The sequence below is a fragment of the Neomonachus schauinslandi genome, chromosome 3 (genome assembly GCF_002201575.2).
Source record: "Neomonachus schauinslandi chromosome 3, ASM220157v2, whole genome shotgun sequence".
NCBI classification, from domain to species: Eukaryota; Metazoa; Chordata; class Mammalia; order Carnivora; family Phocidae; genus Neomonachus; species Neomonachus schauinslandi.
Genome location: NC_058405.1, coordinates 66803422 through 66826515, shown reverse-complemented (window position 1 = coordinate 66826515; position 23094 = coordinate 66803422). Strand labels below are relative to the sequence as shown.

Sequence of the window (23094 nt, the reverse complement as noted above, 5' to 3'; positions counted from 1 at the left end):
TAATCCTTTTAATGTACCATTGGATCCTATTGGCTAGTATTTTGGTGAGAATTTTTGCATCCATGTTCATCAGGGATATTGGTCTGTAATTCTCCTTTTTGATGGGGTCTTTGTCTGGTTTTGGGATCAAGGTAATGCTGGCCTCATAAAATGAGTTTGGAAGTTTTCCTTCCATTTCTATTTTTTGGAACAGTTTCAGAAGAATAGGTATTAATTCTTCTTGAAATGTTTGGTAGAACTCCCCTGGGAAGCCATCTGGCCCTGGGCTTTTGTTTTTTGGGAGATTTTTGATGACTGCTTCAATTTCCTTAGTGGTTATAGGTCTGTTCAGGTTTTCTATTTCTTCCTGGTTCAGTTTTGGTAGTTGATACATCTCTAGGAATGCATCCATTTCTTCCAGGTTATCTAATTTGCTGGCATAGAGTTGCTCATAATATGTTCTTATAATTGTTTGTATTTCTTTGGTGTTGGTTGTGATCTCTCCTCTTTCATTCATGATTTTGTTGATTTGGGTCCTTTCTCTTTTCTTTTTGATAAGTCTGGCCAGGGGTTTATCAATCTTGTTAATCCTTTCAAAGAACCACCTCCTAGTTTCGTTGATCTGTTCTACTGTTCTTTTGGTTTCTATATTTCATTGATTTCTGCTCTGATCTTTATTATTTCTCTTCTCCTGCTGGGCTTAAGCTTTATTTGCTGTTCTTTCTCCAGCCTCTTTAGGTGAGGGTTAAGTTGCGTATTTGAGACCTTTCTTGTTTCTTGAGAAAGGCTTGTGTTGGTATATACTTTCTTAGGACTGCCTTGCGCATCCCAATGATTTTGAACAGTTGTGTTTTCATTTTCATTGGTTTCCATGAATTTTTTAAATTCTTCTTTAATTTCCTGGTTGACCCATTCATTCTTTAGTAGGATGCTCTTTAGCCTCCATGTATTTGAGTTCTCTCTGACTTTCCTCTTGTGATTGAGTTTTAGTTTCAAAGCACTGTGGTCCGAAAATATGCAGGGAATGATCCCAAACTTTTGGTACTGGTTGAGACCTCATTTGTGACTTAGGATGTTATCTGTTCTGGAGAATGTTCCATGGGCACTAGAGAAGAATGTGTATTCTGTTGTTTTGGGATGGAATGTTCTGAATGTATCTGTGAAGTCCATTTGGCCCAGTGTGTCATTTAAAGTCTTTATTTCCTTGTTGATCTTTTGCTTAGATGATCCGTCCCTTTCAGTGAGGGGGGTGTTAAAGTCCCCCACTATTATTGTATTGTTGTCAATGTGTTTCTTTGGTTTTGTTATTAATTGGCTTATATAATTGGCTGCTCCCATGTTAGGGGCATAGATATTTACAATTGTTAGATCTTGTTGGATAGACCCTTTAAGTATGATATAGTGTTCTTCCTCATCTCTCATTATAGTCTTTCGTTTAAAATCTAATTTGTCTGATATAAGGATTGCCACTCCAGCTTTCTTTTGGTGTCCATTAGCATGGTAAATGGTTTTCCACCCCCTCACTTTCAATCTGGGGGTGTCTTTGGGTCTAAAATGAGTCTCTTGCAGACAGCATATTGATGGGTCTTGTTTTTATATCCATTGTGATAGCCTGTGTCTTTTGATTGGGGCATTTAGCCCATTTACATTCAGGGTAACTATTGAAAGACAGGAATTTAGTGCCATTGCATTGCCTGTAGGGTGACTGTTACTGTATATTTTCTGTGTTTCTTTGTGGTCTGTGTTACTTTTAGGCTCTCTCTTCGCTTAGAGGACCCCTTTCTTTTTTGTTTTTTTTTTTTTTAAAGATATTGTTTATTTATTTGACAGAGAGAGACACAGTGAGAGAGGGAACACAAGCAGGGGGAGTGGGAGAGGGAGAAGCAGGCTCCCCACAGAGCAGGGAGCCCGATGTGGGACTCGACCCCAGGACCGTGGGATCATGACCTGAGCTGAAGGCAGTCGCTTAACCAACTGAGCCATCCAGGCGCCCTAGAGGACCCCTTTCAATATTTCTTGTAGGGCTGGTTTTGTGTTTGCAAATTCCTTTAGTTTTTATTTGTCCTGGAAGCTTTTTTATCTCTCCTTCTATTTTCAATGACAGCCGAGCTGGATATAGTATTCTTGGCTGCATATTTTTCTCATTTAGTGCTCTGAATATATCATGCCAGTCCTTTCTGGCCTGCCAGGCTCTGTGGATAGGTCTGTTGCCAATCTAATGTTTCTACCATTGTAGGTTACAGATCTCTTGTCCCGAGCTGCTTTCAGGATTTTCTCTGAGACTCATAAGTTTTACTATTAGATGTTGGGGTGTTGACCTATTTTTATTGATCTTGCGGGGGGTTTTCTGTGCCTCCTGGATTTTGATGCCTGTTTCCTTCCTCCAGTTAGGGAAGTTCTCTGCTATAATTTGCTCCAATATACCTTCTGCCCCTCTCTCTCTTTCTTCTTCTGGGATCCCAATTATTCTAATATTGTTTCATCTTATGATATCACTTATCTCTCAAATCTGCCCTCGTGATTCAGTAGTTGTTTATCTCTCTTTTTCTCAGCTTCTTTTTTTCCCATCATTTGGTCTTCTATATCACTGATTCTCTCTTCTGCCTCATTTATCCTAGCAGTTAGAGCCTCCATTTTTAATTTCACCTCATTATTAGCCTTTTTGATTTTGACTTGGTTAGATTTTATTTCTTTCATTTTTCCAGAAAGGGTTTCTGTAATATCTTCCATGCTTTTTTCAATCCCAGCTAGTATCTTTAAAATCGTCATTCTGAACTCTAGTTCCCATATCTTACTAATGTCCATATTGCATAGGTCCCTGGCAGTTGGTACTGCCTCTTGTCCTTTTTTTTGAGGTGATTTTTTTCCGTCTTGTCATTTTGTCCAGAGGAGAATAGATGAATGAGAGAACAAAATGCTAACGGGGTAACTACGACCCCAGAAAGATATATATTAAACAAATCAGAAGAGACCTTCCAGAAAGTGGTCGTTTTTCTGTTCAGAGAGTTGCTGCTATTCTTTTCTTTGATCTCCTGTTGAGTTCGTAGGTGTTCAGAATGGTTTGATCCCTATCTAGCTGAATTCCTAGGACCAGACGAAATTTAGGTCTCCTACTCCTCCGCCATCTTGCTCCTCCCCCCCTCTAACAACCTTAATTACAACTCGTACATTTTTGTTATTTCTCTATATAAAGTGGTGACATGTTTTTTTGTTAGTTTTATTTTTTTTCTTTTTATTAACATATAATGTGTTATTTGTTTCAGGGGTACAGGTCTGTGATTCATCAGTCTAACACAATTCACAGCACTCACCATAGCACATACCCTCCCCAGTGTGTCCATCACCCAGCCATCTCTCCCACCCTCCTCCACTCCAGCAACCTTCAGTTTGTTTCCTGAGATTAAGAGTTTCTTATGGTTTGTGTTCTTCTCTAGTTTCATCTTGTTTCATTTTTCCCTCCCTTCCCTTATGATCCTCTGCCTTTTTTCTCAAATTCCACATATCAGTGAGATCATATAATAGTCTTTCTCTGATTGACTTATTTTGCTTAGCATAATATCCTCTAGTTCCATCCACATTGTTTCAAATGGCAAGATTTCAATTTTTTGATGACTGCATAATATTCCATTGTGTGTGTCTGTTGTTTGTGTGTGTGTGTGTGTGTGTGTGTGTGTACACCACATCTTCATTATCCATTCATCTATTGATGGACATCTTGACTCTTTCCATAGTTTGGCTGTTGTTGACATTGCTGATATAAATATTGGGGTGCCCCTTCGGATCACTGCATTTCTGTCTTTGGGGTAAATACCCAGGAGTGCAATTGCTGGGTCATAGGGTATCTCTATTTTCAACTTTTTGAGGAACCTCCATACTGTTTTCCAGAGTGGCTGCACCAGCTTGTATTCCCACCAACAGTGTAGGAAGTTTCCCCTTTCTCTGCATCCTCGCCAACATCTGTCATTTCCTGACTTGTTTATATTAGCCATTCTGACTGGTGTGAGGTGGTATCTCATTGAGGTTTTGATTTGGATTTCCCTGATGCCGAGTGATGTCGAGACTTTTTCATGTGTCTTTGGCCATTTGGTTACATGTTTTAGTGAAACTTTCTTCTGGGTTTAACTTTTTGATACTTTTGTGGATATTATCGTTACTCAATATGCTGATATACTTTTTAGAGTAGAGACAGAAATATTTTTGCATATAAACATTTTTCATAGTCTTAAATGATAATCATTTTTCTATAGTAGTAATTCATGTACCGGGTACTGTTTACTCATGTAAATATTCTTGAATGTGTTAACCAGAAAAATTAAATTTATGTTATGAAATATTAAATCAAAATCCTTTTACTACAGATATAATAATATCTGGCTTTATATTTTTTCTAATGAAATTATTTTAAAAATAATCAAAAACAATAAAAACAAAAATATTCAGATCTGAGTGTGTTTATTAATATGATGAGTAAAATTTAACTCATAGAATTGAAGTGAGAATAACGAAATAATATAATACCACTAATGCCTGACACTTGGAAGGGTCAAAACAAATTGTCTATTATTTTAAATGTTTCTCTGCTTTAAAACTTTAAGAGTTTTATTATGTTACATTTAAAAAGAGTATTTAATTTAGTTTTATTTTTTCAGAGCACCTTCAAATTTAAATCTGAGAGTGACATTCATTTGGCAGAACATCATAAACAGGTTCTGTATGATGGGAAACTTGCAAGTAGTATTGCATTTACATATAATGCTAAGGCCACCGATGCTCAGCTATGCTTGGAATCATCACCAAAGGAAAATGCATCAATTTTTGTTCATTCCCCACATGCTCTAATGCTCCAGGTTGGTGAATAGTAGCTTAGTTTAATGTTCTCATTTACGTATTAAAGCTTGCTAATCTGTAGATCGTTGCTATTACTTTTTCTTTTTTTTTTTTTTTTCTAGTTCTTTGCATGACATTTTCACCTTCTCCCTTATTTTCTTATTTTTATTTTTTGGCAATATACTTTACCCTGGACTAGTCAGTCTCCTTAGTAGGGAATCTGTAATCTCTGTTATCTTGTCTGTTCTATAATCCTTTGAGATAAAATCAGTTGATTAGCTGAACAGATAGTTGTTAGACACAAAAATATACTTTGCTTTAAAAATGTACTAGTGTAACACCCCCATATAAAAATTACTTGGAAATCTTTAAATCTACTAATAATACTTCTTATCTAAATTGTTTTTTGATTTATAGCTTCATATTTTCAGTGTAAAAATCTCAACTTATTCAAATTTAGAAGTGGTTGGCAAAGATATTTCACATTTGTATTTTATATGTGTATCAAAAACTTTATAATTGAGGGATTTAAAATGTCTATGTTTTAAAAATTTTTTACAAAGTTATTTGGAACAAGGAAATAGTGATAACTTCATGCTTCAGGAGTTTAATACACATTTTTGTTTTTTAACATAGGATGTGAAAGCTATAGTAACACATTCAATTCATAGTGCAATTCATTCAATTGGAGGGATTCAAGTGCTTTTTCCACTTTTTGCCCAACTGGACAATCGGCAGCTCAATGACAGTCAAGTGGAAACAACTGTCTGGTAAGTTTTCTTTAAATTTGTAATTTCTTGTAATTTTTATACACTTAGATTATGCCTGGCACAGTTGATGCTATGTATATGTGCTATAATATTTGGTTTTTATTTATTTATTTATTTATTTATTTTAAAGATTTATTTATTTATTTATTTATTTATTTATTTGAGAGAGAGAGAATGAGAGACAGAGAGCATGAGAGGGAGGAAGGTCAGAGGGAGAAGCAGACTCCCTGCCGAGCAGGGAGCCCGATGTGGGACTCGATCCCGGGACTCCAGGATCATGACCTGAGCCGAAGGCAGTCGCCTAACCAACTGAGCCACCCAGGCGCCCTAATATTTGGTTTTTATCCCTGAAGTGCTAATAAATCTTTAGTATCTTTAGGCTAAGGCAGATTTATATTCATACAATATTAAAACTTCACACTTATAATCATAAAGAAATGACTTGCTTGATAATAAATAAAAACTTCTTACCAGATGTAGCATAATGATTTTAATAAAAATTGAGGAAAAATATTAGTCCTAACCTTATCCTTTGGAAATGCTTATGGTTTGGATCATCCATGAAATCCTGTTAGCTTAAACAAAATTACTGGGGTAAAGTTTATTCTGAAAAAGTGGTATTTGATAATAGTTACATAACTTATATATTATAAGTATTATTTTATACTTATGTTATCATAATACTAGTATAATATTAGTTGATATTAGCTTTCCTTTATATATAGTTCATATATGAGAATCCAAATCTACCCAGTGGCATATCCATGTTTATATAAAAATTCAGTTATTTTCTAATTAGGTTTATTTCATGTGCAATTCTGTAGCTTCCTTCCTTTTTATTAAAACATACCTCATGCATCAAACGCTGATTTAATTTTGTCTCTTAGAATCATTTCCGTAAGAAGTTAAATGTGAATTTTAACAACTATTTTTAATCTGTACCTTGCTACGTTTGGAAAATTTTAAGAGAAAATCACATAGGTAAACATTCTTTTTTAATCCAGAAGCAATATAGGAATGCTTCCCTAGTATGTACACATATATGTGAAGTTCTTCATGGATCATCCAATTTTGAATTGTTGGAAAACCTAGTGAATATAGCAAAGATGGGAAAATAAAGTCCATTGAAATGTAACATGATTTTCTCATATTTATTATCTAAATAAGCTATTAACAAAATTCTGTTTTAATTGCTAATAATATTATTCCTGTACTGAGACTACCTTTATGCACAGTATAAACATGAGTATAAATGTGACCTGTACACTTAACACCCAGCTCCTATCCATGGGTCATGCTTTCTTTATATCAATGTAAAAGTTGGAGTCTTGAAGTAAAAAGCTTTGAAGTAAAAAGGAATCCTGAAGTCATGCCCTACTGTGATACTATTTTGCTATAAGATCTTAAATAATTTCATCGGGAGGGGTGGATATCAGCCTAGTGGAAAGATAAAACTTTAAATTTCAGTCCTGGATGTAAATTCAAATGTTTTGCTCTTTATCATCTAAGTGAACCAATATACATTGGAATCAGTAATTAAAAACTTAGTAAGTTCTATGAAAAGAAGTTGGGGATGAAGTAGCCTGTAGAAAAACTCCCATGTGTAATTTAAATATTCTTTATGAATTAATATTGTCTATAATCATTTTAACCTGAAATGGAATTTGTTGCTTTGTGAAGAAAACGTAGAAAGATTATATAGTTTGAAAATGTTATAACTAAAAGTGTCACAATAATTTATATCTACATGAATAGCTATTATAAAATCTTAGTGCTAAAATCATATTTTAACAGGTTATCTGGTCCATTCATCCAGGGCACATGGTTATTTTTCATTGCCTGTCTTCAAAACTCATTTTAATGTTTATATTTTGGTATTTAAACTGTATTTATTTCATCATGGAGTTAGAAGACAATGTAAGGGGTCAGCATTCTGATTTTCATTTTTATTTGGTTTTAGTTCTTTTGTATCATTCATCTTAATTTTTCTCTGTAATAAATAACTTCAACTTTTGCAGCGATATACATGTTCTTAGTTTAAATCCAACAGAAAACATATAATAAGAAAAGTATCACTATCCTCTTTAGTAATAATACATACCCAATTCCAAGCTACCCTGCAATTCAGTTATGTGCTATTTTGAATTCTTATCTAATACTTTTGCATTAATTGTGTCAAAGCCCTTGATGTCTGAGGTTGGCTCTTTTGTGGAAAATTGTATCTATCGGTAATAATAGTCTTTTGTTATTTCAAGTTTTGAAGGGGGCCGTTATAGATAAGTGTGTGCATCAGTGGTACAGTCTTTTGGTTTTTAAAGTTTTAAAACCAAGTTATTAAATGGGACTTCTCCCTCTACCTGAAAAACCCAGATTCTTAGCTGTAGGGCAAGGGTCAATAGAATTTCTTGTTTTCTGGCTATATCATAAATTCATATAGATGAATGAGAGCTTGAAATAGGACATATCCTCTTATTTTTAGTTATTATTAAATTATTCTAGATGAAGGAGAACCTGTTTGAAGTTTTTAAATCTCCAGAGAAAATTAGTTATATTCTTTTTTTGAAAATCTGTTTGCATAATAAACATATGCCAACAATTATAATATTATCTAACTTTTAATTACTTTTTGGAGAAATTGAGCTAAGCTATAAAATCAGTTACTTCTCTGTCTTCTGTGTTTCAAGCTGAAGCTTTAGTTTCCATGTTCTTTCCTCCACTCAGTAATCCTTTTTTATGAAACGTTTTATTGTTTCTCTGGTGGTACTATTATACTGTCCTTAGAAATCTTGATGAGTTTTACTCTACATAGGGGGTTAGTATTAAAATAATTTATTGAAGGAAAAATCTTATTTTCTGGAGCCTTTATAAATAGGCTTTGTGCAGAATTTTTGTGGCTTTGTTTTATCATGAAGACTATGTATTATGGTTGTTATATGTGTGGACTTTCAAGTCAGACAGACTTGGGTTCAAATCCCGGGTTTACTGTATTATTAGTGCACCCTTGAATATGTTAACAATTTTGTGCTTCCTTTCCACCATTATAAAATTGCAATAATAATAGCACATTGGATTATTTAGATTAAATGTGATAAAATACATAGATCATTATAGTAAGCACTCAGTACATGCTGGGTTTTGTTACCATGACAGTAGGCTAGATGATCTACAAGAGTATCTCTAATACTATGGTTTTATATTTTAAAAATTATATATCCTTAATCTTGGAAATTAGTTGTTATAATATGGGCTGTATTACTTTATATTTGAACTTCTATCAATGATAGTATTTGCAGTAGAGACTTAAGTAATTAATTAGGACTTATATTTTGAACTTTAATTGTAGTGATGAAAACTGGTTTTGAACTATCCATTTTCTAGATATTGTGACTTAAAATAGAGGATGTGTTAACTCAAGTTTTGAAGCCAGCACCAAGTCAGAGAAAGCCTGGAAGGGTTTAAGATGATTTTTCTTTAGCTGGTTTTTGGATCTTGTATAGCTGCCCCTTTAGTACTTAAATTTCCAGGAGTAGCACTTTTTTGTCACCTTTTCTTTTAACACATAGTTTTAGCTTTTATCATGGCACAAAAAAATTCATCAACAAATGAGTAGATAAATATTACTGAATTGAGTTAAATAGCTTGTGGCATCACAAACAGTATTTTTGATGTTACCTGTTTTTGATAAGTAAATTAGGGCAGTATGTAGTTACCATTTTGATTTCATTCTATTCATAATGATTCTCAAGCCCTGGGATCACCTTGAGTAATTCTGCCAAGTGATCAAAGCTGTTTGGATGTTTTTTTTGGATGTTTTGTCATTCCTCAGGAACTATTTTATATTGGACTCGTCAATCTCAGTCCAGTGAATACTGAGAGCAATAACTAAACAAATTGCCTTTCATTAGACATTTAATAAATGGTTTTAATGACTAAAAGAATGAACAAATAATTAATAAATTATTTCAAGAAGTATAACTCTAATCTTGAAGTAATCATATTTTTTGTATTTTGTATCTCGGAATGACTCCATAAATTAGAAATTTGATTTTCCTTTGATTTGGATGATCAGATACGTTGTAAATGACATATCTTTCTCATTTGGTCCACCCTCCTTTTTTCAGAACATATGTTATTAAATTCTTTACATGATATAAAATAAACCTTCCTAATTGTGTGATATGGGAAGAATTTGCTTTGAAAAAATATGTTTTCTGGCAAGGTATAAATAGGCTTTTGTTTATCAAACAACTAAAAATACACTAAGCAAGAAATTCTCATTAGTGACAATGTGATGCAATGAGCAGGACTTCTTTTGTGTCAGACAGATTAAGACTCAAACCAGTGTTCTGTACTATCTGATCTTAGGTGATAAGATTGTTCGAGGGTGTTAGTAGTAGTAGTACATGGCATTTACTGAGTACTTACTATGTGCCAGTCTCTGTAACTGTATTATCTCATCCAATACTTTCTGCTGCTGAGGGAGAGAAAAACTGAGTAACTTCCTCAAGGCACAAGACTTAAGTGGCAGATTAGAACCAGAATCCTAATCCTGAAAGCCTGACTCCAGAGCCCTCCCTCTAAACCACTGTGGACAACTCTCTGAATCACTTTTGCCAACTGTGGAATGATTTTTAGTAATGCCAACTTTATCTGACTGTAAAATGAATTAAACTAAGCTAGTCTATGCGAAATATCTATCATACTTTCTGGTACGTAGTAGACATTGAATGTGTTTTCTCTCTTTCCTCAATGAATATTAGTCTATTGATGTAGACTATATGATATATGTGATATAATTTTGTATTACTAAAATTTATTTCTAACGCTGTTTTAACTAAAAAATTTTACAAACTAAAATTCAATCTCGAGTGATAGTTTAAATGAATTCTTTTAAATATATAAATATTTTTCTCAGAAAAATGTTCTTTTTGTTTTTAGTTATGATACAAGTTGTTTGGTAGACTGCTTGATGGAATGTGAGATATAAAAAAATTTAGGGAATCCCATAGGAATTTATGTCAGTGACCTATCATTAAGAATCTTCTTGTAATGTGAATGTTAATGACTCATTAATTGTTTAGTGAACTTAAATGAAGATTTTTTTCCTTTTTTTCTTCTTTCTTTCTTTCTTTCTCTTTCTTTCTTTCAGAGGGGGAGAGGAAGAGGGGTGGGAAGGGGCAGAGGGGGAGGGAGAGAGAGAATCCCAAGCAGGCTCCAGCCCAGCGTGGAGCCCGACAATGGGATGGATCTCACAACCCTGAGATCATGACCTGAGCCAAAATCAAGAGTTGGACGCTTAACCGACTGAGCCACCCAGGCTCCCCCCCCAAATTTTTTTTTCTTAAAATGTATTTTGCTCATCAGTTATTCCAATGATTATCTTGAATTTTATAACTCCCTTAATAATTAAGCCATTCCTTTAATTAAAAATTTCGTTGTAAAGTCCTGATTACCACTACTGTCACGTGTAAACCAACAAAATTGCCTGGAAATATCAGTATTTTCAGTGACTACCTAAACCAGATTTTCCCTTACGCTTTGAAGTGACTTCAAAATCATTTGTCCAACCATGTTTTCTGATTGTTAGTTCACGGAAAATTACCTATTGCACTTACAGTGTCAAAATTTTATTATATAGTTTTAACCCAATTGACAAAAAAATGAAATGTGATTGATTTCAGTTGGCAAAGAAGTGAAATCAGTACCTGTTGATAATGATTGTCTCTCTTGTGAAGGTTATTGTTAATATATGTAGAATATAGTATTTTGGCTTCCAAAAGCATTTAAGTATTTTTAAATATACACCTATCAAATTATATTCCCTTTATATTTTTTCAGAAAGAATGTATGTCTGTCACTTCTTACTATATATATTTGCTAGTTTGCCTTTTTTAGTTTACTAAATTATTAATGAAAATTCTTTAAGTAAAACAGACACAAAAAGTGTATTTGAGGTACATGTATTACTACTATTAGAGGAGAAAAAAAGCAAATAATAATTTATTTAGTGAGATTTAACTAAAGTAAAATGGAATTTATATTGAATTTACTGTGAAAATTAATTTTTAAGAAGTAAAAAATAAAATACATTAAGCATTCTGCCTGAAACATAAGGAAACTATAATTTAATGTTCAAATAACTTCCTCTTGTCAGGCAAGTCCTTTCTACTCTGTGGAGTCTCTACAAGAGATATCTAATAATAAAAGTTGTAGTACATCTAGCAATTTAATAAATTTGTCAGCTGTCAACAAGAGTGGATATTTTGTTTTATTCTAGATTTATGACTTATGATTTATTGACTTTTCAAATAAGCTGGTGTCTTATAGTCCATTTTAAAGTGTTTTTTTATAATGAGTGATTGCTCTCACAATGATTCTTTCATAAAAAGTTTCCTTTAAATTTAGTGAAATGCATTTTTAATGCTATGTTAGTTTATGCTATTTCATTTTACAGCACATAATTTTACTCTATAAAAGGCAAGGCTTTTGCTTTATCTTTGCTGCCCCCCCCCCAAAAAAAGATAATTGTTTTGTCAAAGGGGTAACTGCAAATTATTTGTTGCAGAAATTTTGGCAACCATAAGCACATCTTTACTGAATTAGTTGCCTTAATTTTCCTCTAGTTTGTATATCCACATAGTTTCTCCTTTGATATTTCAATCAATCTTGTCACAATCTTATTTTTCACATGAAATAGCATTCATTTCTTCTAACTTTTCTCTCTTTATATTCCTTTTGAAAGTAAGAAAAATTCTTAATTCATTTTGATTTTATGATAATCATAGTCTAAAACTAAGATAAATATTATTTGCTTTTATAAGAACTATTGTCATATGTTTATCTCTTCACCTTCAGAAGCCCAGATTTTCTAATGAAAAGTGGGTATAATACTAAGAGTCTCCCCAGTGTTGAAGCTCTTTTCCCTTACTTTTTCCTGGATGTGATGACCATTATGTGCACTGAGTTGAATCTTGAAGAAAAGAATTAATAAGGCATCATCAGGAGATTCCATTCAATTTAGTACTGTAATTTTATTTGCTTTTACTTTTATTTTGTTTCTAGGTCCATGGTCTTATTACCTAGGCTGACAAGTCCCAAAGCTTTTTTTCTAGCTATCTTCTATTTAGGTCCATATACCCAAACCATGTAGAAGGTATCTCAAAATCAACATGCCTTAAATAAAAACCCAAAACTTTCTTCTTTGTGTAATTTCTGTTGTTTTTGATATTCTTTTTGTTTTTAAATTTTAGAATTAGTTTTAATTTTTGTGAAAGACTTCATTTTTTTAGAGCAGGTTTGGGTTTACAATAAAATCAAGAAGAAGATAGAGAGATTTCCCATGCACTCCCTTTCCCCACACATGCATACCCTCCCCCTTAATCAGTGTCACTCACCAGAATGACACATTTTTTTTTTTACCAAGGATGAAACTAAATTGTTACAGTATAATCATTCAAAGTCTGTAGTGTATCTTAGAATTCCCTCTTGGTGTTTTACATTCTGTGGGTTTGGACAAAATATAATGACATATACCTATAAAGTATTTGCACTTCCCTAAAAATTTTTTGTGCTCCACTTATTCATTTTTTTCCTGCTCACACTCTCCCTCTGGAAACCACTGGTCTTTTTATTGTCGCTAATAGTTTTGTCATTTCCACAATGTCATAGTTGAAATCACATAGTATGTAAGCTTTTCAGATTGTCTTCTTTCACTTAGTAATATACAGTTAGGATCCCTCCATGGCTTTTCATGACTTGATGGTTCATTTCTTCTTAGCACTGAATATATATATTCCTTTGTCTGTATGTAGCACAGTTTATTTATTCATTCACCTATTGAAGGACATCTTGGTTGTTTCCAAGTTTGGGAAATTACGACTAAAGCAGCTGCAAACATTTTGCAGGTTTTTCTGTGGGTGTAAGTTTTCAACTCCTTTGGGTAGATATCAAGGAGGATGATTGCTGGTTTATATGATGAAAGTATGTTTAGTTTTGTAAGAAACCTCTCAGCTGTCTTCCAAAGTGCCCATACCATTTTCTGCCTTCCACCAGCAGTGAATGAGAATTCCTGTTGCTCCATAACCTCACTAGCATTTGGTGTTGTCAGTGTTCTGGAATCTGGCCACTGTAGAAGGTGTGTAGTGGTATCTCATTGGTTTTATTTGCATTTACCTGATGACGTGATGTGGAGCATCTCTTTATATCCTTATTTGTCATTCTTTATCTACTTCAGTGAGGTATCTGTTCAGGACTTGGGTTCAGTTTTTAATCAGCTTATTTGTTTTCTTATTGTTCAGTTTTAAGAGTTCTTTTATATTTTGGATAACAGTCCTTTCATCAGATATGTCTTTGGCAAATATTTTCTCCCAATCTGTAGCTTGTCTTTTAATTCTCTTGATATTGTCTTTCCTGGAGAAGATTTTAATTTTAATGAAGTCCAACTTATTAATTATTTCTTCATGGATTGTTTCTTTGATGTTTATCTAAAAAGTCATCACCATACTCAAGGTCATCTAGGTTTTTTCTTATGTTATCTTTTAGGAGTTACTTAGTTTTGCATTTTACATTTAGGTCTGTGATCCGTTTTGAGTAGACTTTTGTGAAGCATGTAAGGTCTGTTTTCTAGATTTACTTTTTCATGTGGTTGACCAGTTTTTCCAGCAGCATTGTTGAAGACACTTTGCTCCATTGTATTTCCTTTGCTCATTTGTCAAAGATCAGTCGACTCTATTTATTGGTGTCTATTTCTTGGCTCTCTCTTCTGTTCCATCCATTGATCTATTTTTTATTCTTTCACCAATTCCACACAGTCTTGATTACTATAGCTTTATAGTAAGTCTTGAGGTTAGTAGTGTCAGTCTTCCAACTTTGTTCTTTAGTACTTTGTTGGCTATTTTTTGCCTCTTTATATAAATTTTGGAATATATTGTGACTATCCATAAAATAACTTACTGGGTTTTTGACTAATATTGCACTGAACTTATAGATCAATTTGGGAAGAACTGACATCTTGATATTTATTCCTTCTATTCATCCACCTGGAATATCTCTCCATTTATTTAGTTCATTTTTTTAATATAATTTTGGAGAGTTTTATAATTTTTATCGTATAGATCTTGTATATATTTTGTTAGATTTACACATAAGTATTTTTGGGGGGTGCTAAAGTAAATGGTACTGAAATTTTAATTTCAGATTCCACTTGTTCATTGTTGGTTTGTAGGAAAACAGATGACTTTTTAAATTAATCTGTATCCTGCAAGCTTGCTATAATGGCTTATTAGTTCCAAGAGGTTTTTTTGTGGATTCTTTTGGATTTTTCTACACAGATAATCATGCCACCTGCAAACAAAGACAGTTTCATGTCTTCCTTACCAATTTGTATGTTTCCTTTTTTTTCTTTTTTTCTCACAATAGCAAGGACTCCTAGTATGATGTGGAAAAGGAGTGGTGAGAGGGGACATCATTGCCTTGTGTCTGATCTTAGTGGGAAAACTTTGAGTTTTTCATCATTAAGTATGATGTTAGCTGTAGGGTTTTTTTTTTTTTTTAAGATTTTATTTATTAGAGAAAGAGAGAGCAGGAGAGAGCGAGCGAGGGAGCATGGGATGGGTAGGGGAAGGGTGGAGGGAGAGGGAGAAGCAGGCTCCCTATTGAGTGGGGAGCCCATCACAGGACTCATCTCGGGGCTCAATCCCAGGATCCTGAGATTATAACCTGAGCCGAAGGCAGATGCTTAACCAACTGAGCCACCCAGGCACCCCTAGCTGTAGGGTTTTTATAGATAGTTTTTATCAAGTTGAGAAAGTTCCTTGTTTACTATGAGTTTTTATCATGAATTGTTGTTGAATTGTGTCAAATGCTTTTTCTGTATCTATTGATACGAACATGTCATTTTTCTTTTTCAGCCTGTTGATGTGATAGATGATATTAATTGATTTTTGAATCTTGAACTAGCCTTGCATACTGTGGAGAAATCCCACTTGGTTGTGTTGTATAATTCTTTTTATACTTTTTTGGATACAATTTGTTGAGATGTTTTGCATTTATGTTCATGGGAGATACTGGTCTGTAGTTTTCTTATAATGTTTTTGTCTGGTTTTGATATTAGAGTGATGTTGGGCTCAAAGAATGAGTTAGGAAGTAGTTACTCTGCTTCAGTCCTCTAAAAGATATTGTAGAGAATTGGTATAATTTTTTTCCACTTAAAGTGTTTGGTAGAATTCACTAGTGAACACATCTGGGCCTGGTGCTTTCTGTTTTGGAAAATTGTTAAATACTGAGTCAGTTTCTTTAATAGATACAGGTCTGTTCAGGATGTCTTTGTTTTTGTGTGAGCTTTGACAGGTTGTGTCTTTCAGGTACTGGTTCTTCTCATTATGTTATCAAATCTGTGGGCATAGAATTGTTCCTTTTTGTCCTTTTAATTTCCATAGGATCTGAGGTTACATCCCTTCTTTCATTTCTGATATTAGTATTTTGTGTCCTCTCTTTTTCTTAGACTGGCTAGAGTCTTAATCAATTTTATGGATGTTTTCAGTGAACCAGCTTTTTGTTCCATTGATTTTCTCTCTTGATTTCTTCTTCTCAATTGCTTTCATTTATACCTTAATTCTTATTATTTCTTTTTTTGTGTTTACTTTGGATTTAGTTTACTCTTCTTTTTCTAGTTTCCTAAGGTGGAAATGTAGATTATTATTTTAGATCTTTCTTCTTTTCTACAGGTGCGTAATCGAGGTTTGAACACAACTCCAGTGTGTGGAGAGGTGGTTCCCTGTACCACTGTCACCACCAGACAGTTCTCTGTAACACGAGCTGGTTGTCCTACAATTTAATTCAATTCTAATACTGTCTACTTGGAGAAAGTGTCAGATCCCACATGTTAAGGGACCAGTCATAGAAGACTAGTGCTCTGACTTTAGACACCAGTCACAAGCCCAGATTATCACCTGTGCTTTTGACCAACTGACTGTAGATTGGAGATTCGAACAACCCCCTCCTTGGTCTTCTGATGCCTAGTGTTACCTGGACCCGTGACAGACTGACTATTAATCAGACGTTCCTCTACCACCTCCTTCAGTTGAATTAATTTGCTGGAGTGTCTCACAGAGCACAGGGAAATATTTTACTGACTGGATTTCTGGTTTATTATGATGAAAGATACGGATGAACGTTTAGATGAACATCCAGATGGAAGAAATGCATAGGGCAATGTATGGGGAAAGGGCACAGAGCTACCATGCCCTCGGCAGGCCACTCTGCCTTCCTCTCCACATGCTTGCAGACCCGCTCTCTGAATCTGTCCTTTGTGATTTTAGGGAGGCTTCTTTACATAGGTATGATTGATTCAGTCATTGGCCGTTGGTGATTGGACTCTGTGTCCAGGTTCTCTCCTTCCCTGCAAGATAGGGTGGGGGAGGTGGGATTGAAAGTTCCAACCTTCTAATCACATGACTGGCTTCACTGGCAACTAGCTGTCCTCCTTAGGTGAGTTCCAAAAGTCATCTCATTAACATGACAAAAGATATCTTTCTCACACCCATCACTGAGGATATTTCAAGGGTTTTAGGAACTTTGTGCCAGAAACAGGGATGAAGACCAAATATGTACATTGGTATTATAAGTATCACAGCGTTCGATGCTATAAATTTCCTTGTAAGCATTGCTTTCACTCCATTCCAAAAATTTTACTAAGTTGTGTTTTCATTTCATTCAAAATATTTTTAATATCTCTTGAGATTTCATTGACTCATGTTATTTAGAGGTGTGCTTTTACTCTCTTTGTGTTATGGGATTTTCCAGTTATCTTTCTATTACTGATTTCTAATTATTAATTTTATTGTGATCTGAGAGTAGACATTGTATGATTTTTATTCTCTTTAATTTGTAAGATGTTGTTTATAGCCCTGAATGGGATCTAGCTTAGTGAATGTTCCATGTGAGCTTGAGAGAAATATGTATTCAGCTGTTGTCAGATGAAGTCGTGTAGAGATATCAATTATCTCCAGTAATTTGTTGGTGTTGTTGAGTTCAACTATGTCCTAACTGATTTTCTGCCTGCTGTATTTGTCTATTTCTGAGAGAGGTGTTGAAATCTCCAAGGGTGACAGTAGATTCATCTGTTTCTCCTTGCAGTTTTAGCGGTATTTGCCTCACATAGTTTGATCCTCTGTTGTTAGGCACGTATACTTGAAGAAATGTAATGTCTTCTGAAGAATTGACTCCTTTATCATTATATAATGCCCTTCTTAATCTCTGATAACTTTCCTTGCTTTGAAGACTGCCCTGTACAAGATTAATGTAGGTACTTCTATTTTTTTGGATTGTTGTTAGCATGGTATACTTTGTTCCTATATATATACTTTTAATCTATATGTGTCTTTATATTTAAACTAGGTTTCTTTTAGACAACATATAGGTGGGTTGTGTTTTTCACTTCATTCTGACAGTTTCTGACCTTTAACTGATGCATTTAGACATTGACCTGCAAGTTGATTATTTATATAATCGGATTAATATCTACCATGTTTGTTACTGTTTTATATTTGTTGTCTTGTTCTTTGTTCCTGCTTTTGTCTTCTACTTTTTTCCTGCCTTTTTTGGTTTTAAGTAAGCATTTTATATAATTCCATTTTCTCTCCTTTCTTAGAAGCGTATCAGTTAAAATTACTTTTTTAACCTTTTTAAATGGTTGCCATAGAGTTTGCAACTAATGTCTACTATCAACAGTATACAACTTCATGGGTATTGTGTGTACTTCATAACAACAAAATAATCATTCCTTTTTCTTATCCCTAGTATCCTTGCTGTCATTAAATTCATATGCCATTAATTTCATATATAAGCATACATAATCATATATACAAATGCATAAATGTATAAGCATACATAATGAAATACAGTGTTGCTGTTATTATTTTGAATAAACTGTTGTGTCTTAGATCAATTTAGAATTAAAAAAATAAAAATTTTTATTTTACCTTCACTATTCCTTCTTTAGTGCTCTTGCTTTTCTTTATATAGATCCAGGTTTCTGACCTATTATTATTTTCCTTCTCTCTAAAGAATATTTATTAACATTTTTTGCAAGCCAGGTCTACTAGCAACAAATTTCCTCAATTTTTGCCTGAGAAAGTCTTTATTTCTCCTTCACTTTTGAAGGATAATTTTTCGGGGTAGAGAACTTGAGACTGCTGGGCTTTTTTGTTTTTTTGTTTTATTTCTCATCACTTTAAATTTTTCACTCCATTCTCTTCTTGCCTGCATGGTTTCTGAGGAAAATCAGATGTAATTCTTATCTTATTTCCACTCTTGATATTGTGTTTTTTCCCTTTGGCTTCTTATAAGAATTTTTTGTTATGTTTGATTTTCTGTAATTTGAACATGATGTACCTAGGTATAGTTTATTTTGACATTTTATCTTGATTGATGTTCTCTGAGTTTTCTGAATCTTTCGTTTGGTTTCTGATAAAAATTTGGGGGAAATTCTCAATCATTGTTTTTTAAAAATATTTCTTCTGTTCCTTTCTAGCATTCTTCTCTTTCTGGTATTCCCATTAGGTGTATGTTACACATTTTGTAGTTGTCCCACAGTCCTTGGTATTCTTTTCTTTCTTTTTTTTTTTCAGATTTTGTTCTCTTTGGTTTTGGGTTTTTCAGGATTCTATTGATATATACTCTAGTTTACAGGTTTTTTTCCTCAGCCATATTCAGTCTACTAATATTCCCATCAAACACACTTGTCATTTCTTTTACAGTATTTTTTATTGCTAGCATTTCTTTTTTGTTCTTTCTTAGGAATTCCATCTCTCTACTTTTACATTGTCCATTTGTTCTTTTATGATGTCTCTTTTATCCATTAGAGCCCTTAACATAAGGGCTTAGCATAATTTTTTCTTGATAGTCAGACACCATGTACTTGGTAAAAGGAACTGCTATATATAGGCCTGTAGTAATGTGGTGAGGTGTCAGGGAGAGAAAGCATCCCTGTAATTAAATACTAGTCTTTTAGTCAGCCTGTGCCTCTGGACTGTGAACTTTTTTCCAGCCCCCTTGGGTGGTAGAAGATGACTATAGTTGACTGTAGTTGGATATTTCCCTTCTCTAGGTCAGTTAGGCTCTTAGAATACCTCAGCAGGTTAGGATTGGTTAACTAGTTTCTCCCGAGGGCAGGCCTCATTAACAGATTGCTCTGGTATATTTCAAGTTCATTTTCCTTTTCCCTGGGAAGCCTGGGAGGATTTTTCTGATATTTATTAAGAAAACCTGGTTGATCTCCTGGAAATAAACCATGCTGTTAATGTAGAGTCCTCTCTATGACTGGAGGGGTTGAAAGCACTGAGATTCCAGCAATTTGTCAATTACAGTTCAGTTTTCCCTACCTGGGTGCTGTTTGCCACAGTGGTTTCCACTTGTGAGTCTCTGCTCTGATAACCCATGACTCCCTATAGTTTGGTGTTTGTCTCCCCAATCTTGGGGGCATCGGTTTGCCCTGTTCTTCTCCTCTTTTATTGGATCCTAGAAGAGTTGTTGATTTATCAGTCTGCTCAGCTTTATTTGATAGAATTGATGGACTCATGGATTCCAGGATTTTTACTTTCAGAACCAGAAACCTCTGTATTGCTTTGTTTTATCTCTCTCTTACTGCTGGTTTGCCCTGGATTTGAGCAGCATTATGAAAGTGTGCAGCAGAGTGAGGAAACTGAAGCACTAGCATTTTGACAGCAGAAATGAAAAGAAGAGCCCCACAACCAGAAATTATTGGGGAAATCATGGAAAGGGAAGAACTTTGGAAGTGGCTCACTAACATTGTGTATGAATTCAGCTCTGAGCCATACCTTTGTGATTCTGATCTGAATCAGAGGTCTAACCATTGCATTGAAGCAAGATAAAGAACCAAAAGTCATTCAGGTTGGAAAGGAAAAAATAGAACTATCCCTTTTACAAATGACATGATTGTCTATGTAAAAAAAATTCATAAGGATTAACACACACAGAATTCTAGTAAGCAAGTTCAGAAAATTCGCAAAAGATAAGTTTCTCATGCAAAAATAAATTTTATTTCTGTGCATTAACAATGTGTAGTAGGAAACCAAATGAAAAATACCTTTAACAATAGCTTCAGAAATTTAAATATTGAAAATATAAATGTCTAAAACATGTAAGGATCTGTGTGCTGAAATCCACAGATCGCTGATAAAAGAAATGGAAGTATTAAGTAAATGTATATGAAGACTCAACATAGTAAAGATGTCATTGAATTGATCTCTAGATTTAACACAATACTAACTTAAATCCTGACTAGATTTGTTTGTTGATATATGTGAGGTGATTCTAAAGTTAAAGTATGGAAAGTTAAAGTAACTAGGATAACTAAAATGATTTTGAAGAAGAATAAAGTTGAAGGAATAATACTTCCTGGCTTTAAGACGTACTGTAAACCTCTAATAATGAATACAGTATGTGATATCAGCAAGGCAATAGACACATGTATCTCTACAACAGAATAGAGTCTAGAAATAGTCCCACACACCTATGGACAATTGATTTGTGGCAAAGGTACAAAATCAATCTAAGGAAGGAAGGATAGTTGTATGCCAAAAAATGGCTCGACCTAAACCTCACACCTTAAAAAAAATTAACTCAAAATTAACTCTAAATGTAAAATATAAAACTGTAGAACTTTTAGAAGAAAACATATAGGAGAGGATCTTCTGATCTAGACTAGGCAACATCATTTTAGACATGACAATAAAAGCATGTACATAAAGGACAAAAATTTGATAATTTGACTTTGACTTCATCAAAGTTAAAATCTTTTAGTTTGCAAAAGATGCAATGAAAAGACATGTTACAGACTGGAGGAAGATGGTAAAAAATCTTTACTTGACAAAGGATTATATCAAGAATATACAAAGAAGTCCCTTAAACTTTAATAGTAGGAAAACATAAAATCCAATTAAAAAAATGGGCTAAAACTTGAACAGACACTTGACCAAAGAGGATATAAGGATGTCAAAATAGCACATGAAAAGATGTTCAGTATCATTAATGAATAGGGTAATGTATATTAAAACCATATAAGATGCAACTACACATATAGTAGAATCGCCATAATAAAAATTACTCATGGTGCCATGTGCTGGCAAGGATGAGAAGCAACTAGAATATATTACTGGTGGGATTGCCAAGTGTTACAGCCACTCTGGCAGTTTGGCAGTTTATTACAAAGTTAAACATACACACTTACCTTATAATTCAGCCTCTCTACTCATAGGTTTGTATTTATGAGAAATGAATGAAAACTGTGTTCACACAGAAGCCTTTATATGAATGTTTATAGTAGTCCTATTCATAATTGTTGTTAACTAGATACAACTCAAATGTACACAGACTGTGGCAATCCATTTATAAAATGAAATACTATTCAGCATTTAGAGGAATAAACTCTTGACATATACAACTACTTGGATGCATCTCAAAGGCAATATGTTGAGGTCAGAAAGACAAACTCAGAAGGTTCCATATTATATGATTCAATTTATATGACATTCTTGAAATGTCAGAACTGTAGTGATAGATAAGAGATGAGTAGTTATTCAAGATTATGGGAGTTGGAAGAATGTGATTGTAAAGCTGTAAAGGGATAGGATAAATGAAGGTTTTCTTGGTGTGATGGAACTGATCTGTATCTTGATTGTGGTGGGTTTATACAAATCTACATATCTTCCATTTTCAGAATTGTACACACACACACAAAAGAAAAGAAGAAATAAGAAAAGTCAGGATTTTGGGGGTTTTTTTTTGCCTGATTATTTAAAAGATAATTAAAAATGATAGAAAATTCCTGTAAAGCCTGAATACCAAATAATTATTTCAGCTTTCTGTGTAGTCAGCTGTTGTAATATTTATTTTCTTTATTGGATAATTTTAGCACTTCCAGGGTATACTTTTTAATCCTGCTTCTGTTAAATAGGCTGGGCTTGGCTGAAAATGGAGCTAGCACCAGGATAAAGGACTGGCCATTTGGCCTCCCTGCTGTGGCGTATTTTGATCTTGAAGGATATTAGAGGATGCATACATAGTTAAGGTCACACATGTGTCATTATAACCTCTCTATTTTGCTTTTGAAATTTTGAACTTCTTAGGTGTTAGGAAGTTACATCATGAAATTTCTGAAGTATTCATGTATCCGTGGATTACACATGGTTGCTCTAGCACGTCCACTCAATTTTCATAAAGGGTCAAACACATTTAGAGCATTGGAAGTGGTCATTTTTCGACTGGGATTAAATTGTAAACTAGTAGGCTTTGAGAGTTATTTCTTCTACAGTAGAGCCTTTTTAGTATATATCTATTGGCTATTTAGAGTTATGAATGGAGCTGATCAAAAGGCTATTTTGTTCTCAAACTATGTAAATACCGGTAGATACTCTATACTAACATATAACTATGTCATAAGAGGTTTAGAATAAATTCCTTTGGAAGTAAAAATTTTAAAATTTTGTTTCCTATATAA

At 33.8% G+C, this 23094-nt stretch overlaps 1 protein-coding gene across 1 annotated transcript in view; it reads left to right on the top strand.

The window, feature by feature from the left end:
* Nucleotides 1–23094, top strand: part of NBEA (neurobeachin) — a 748838-nt gene that overhangs the window by 138937 nt on the left and 586807 nt on the right. Inside the window, 2 exon segments of the mRNA XM_044913201.1 lie at nt 4629–4826; nt 5443–5576. Of these exon segments, the coding sequence (XP_044769136.1) occupies nt 4629–4826; nt 5443–5576 (332 nt within the window).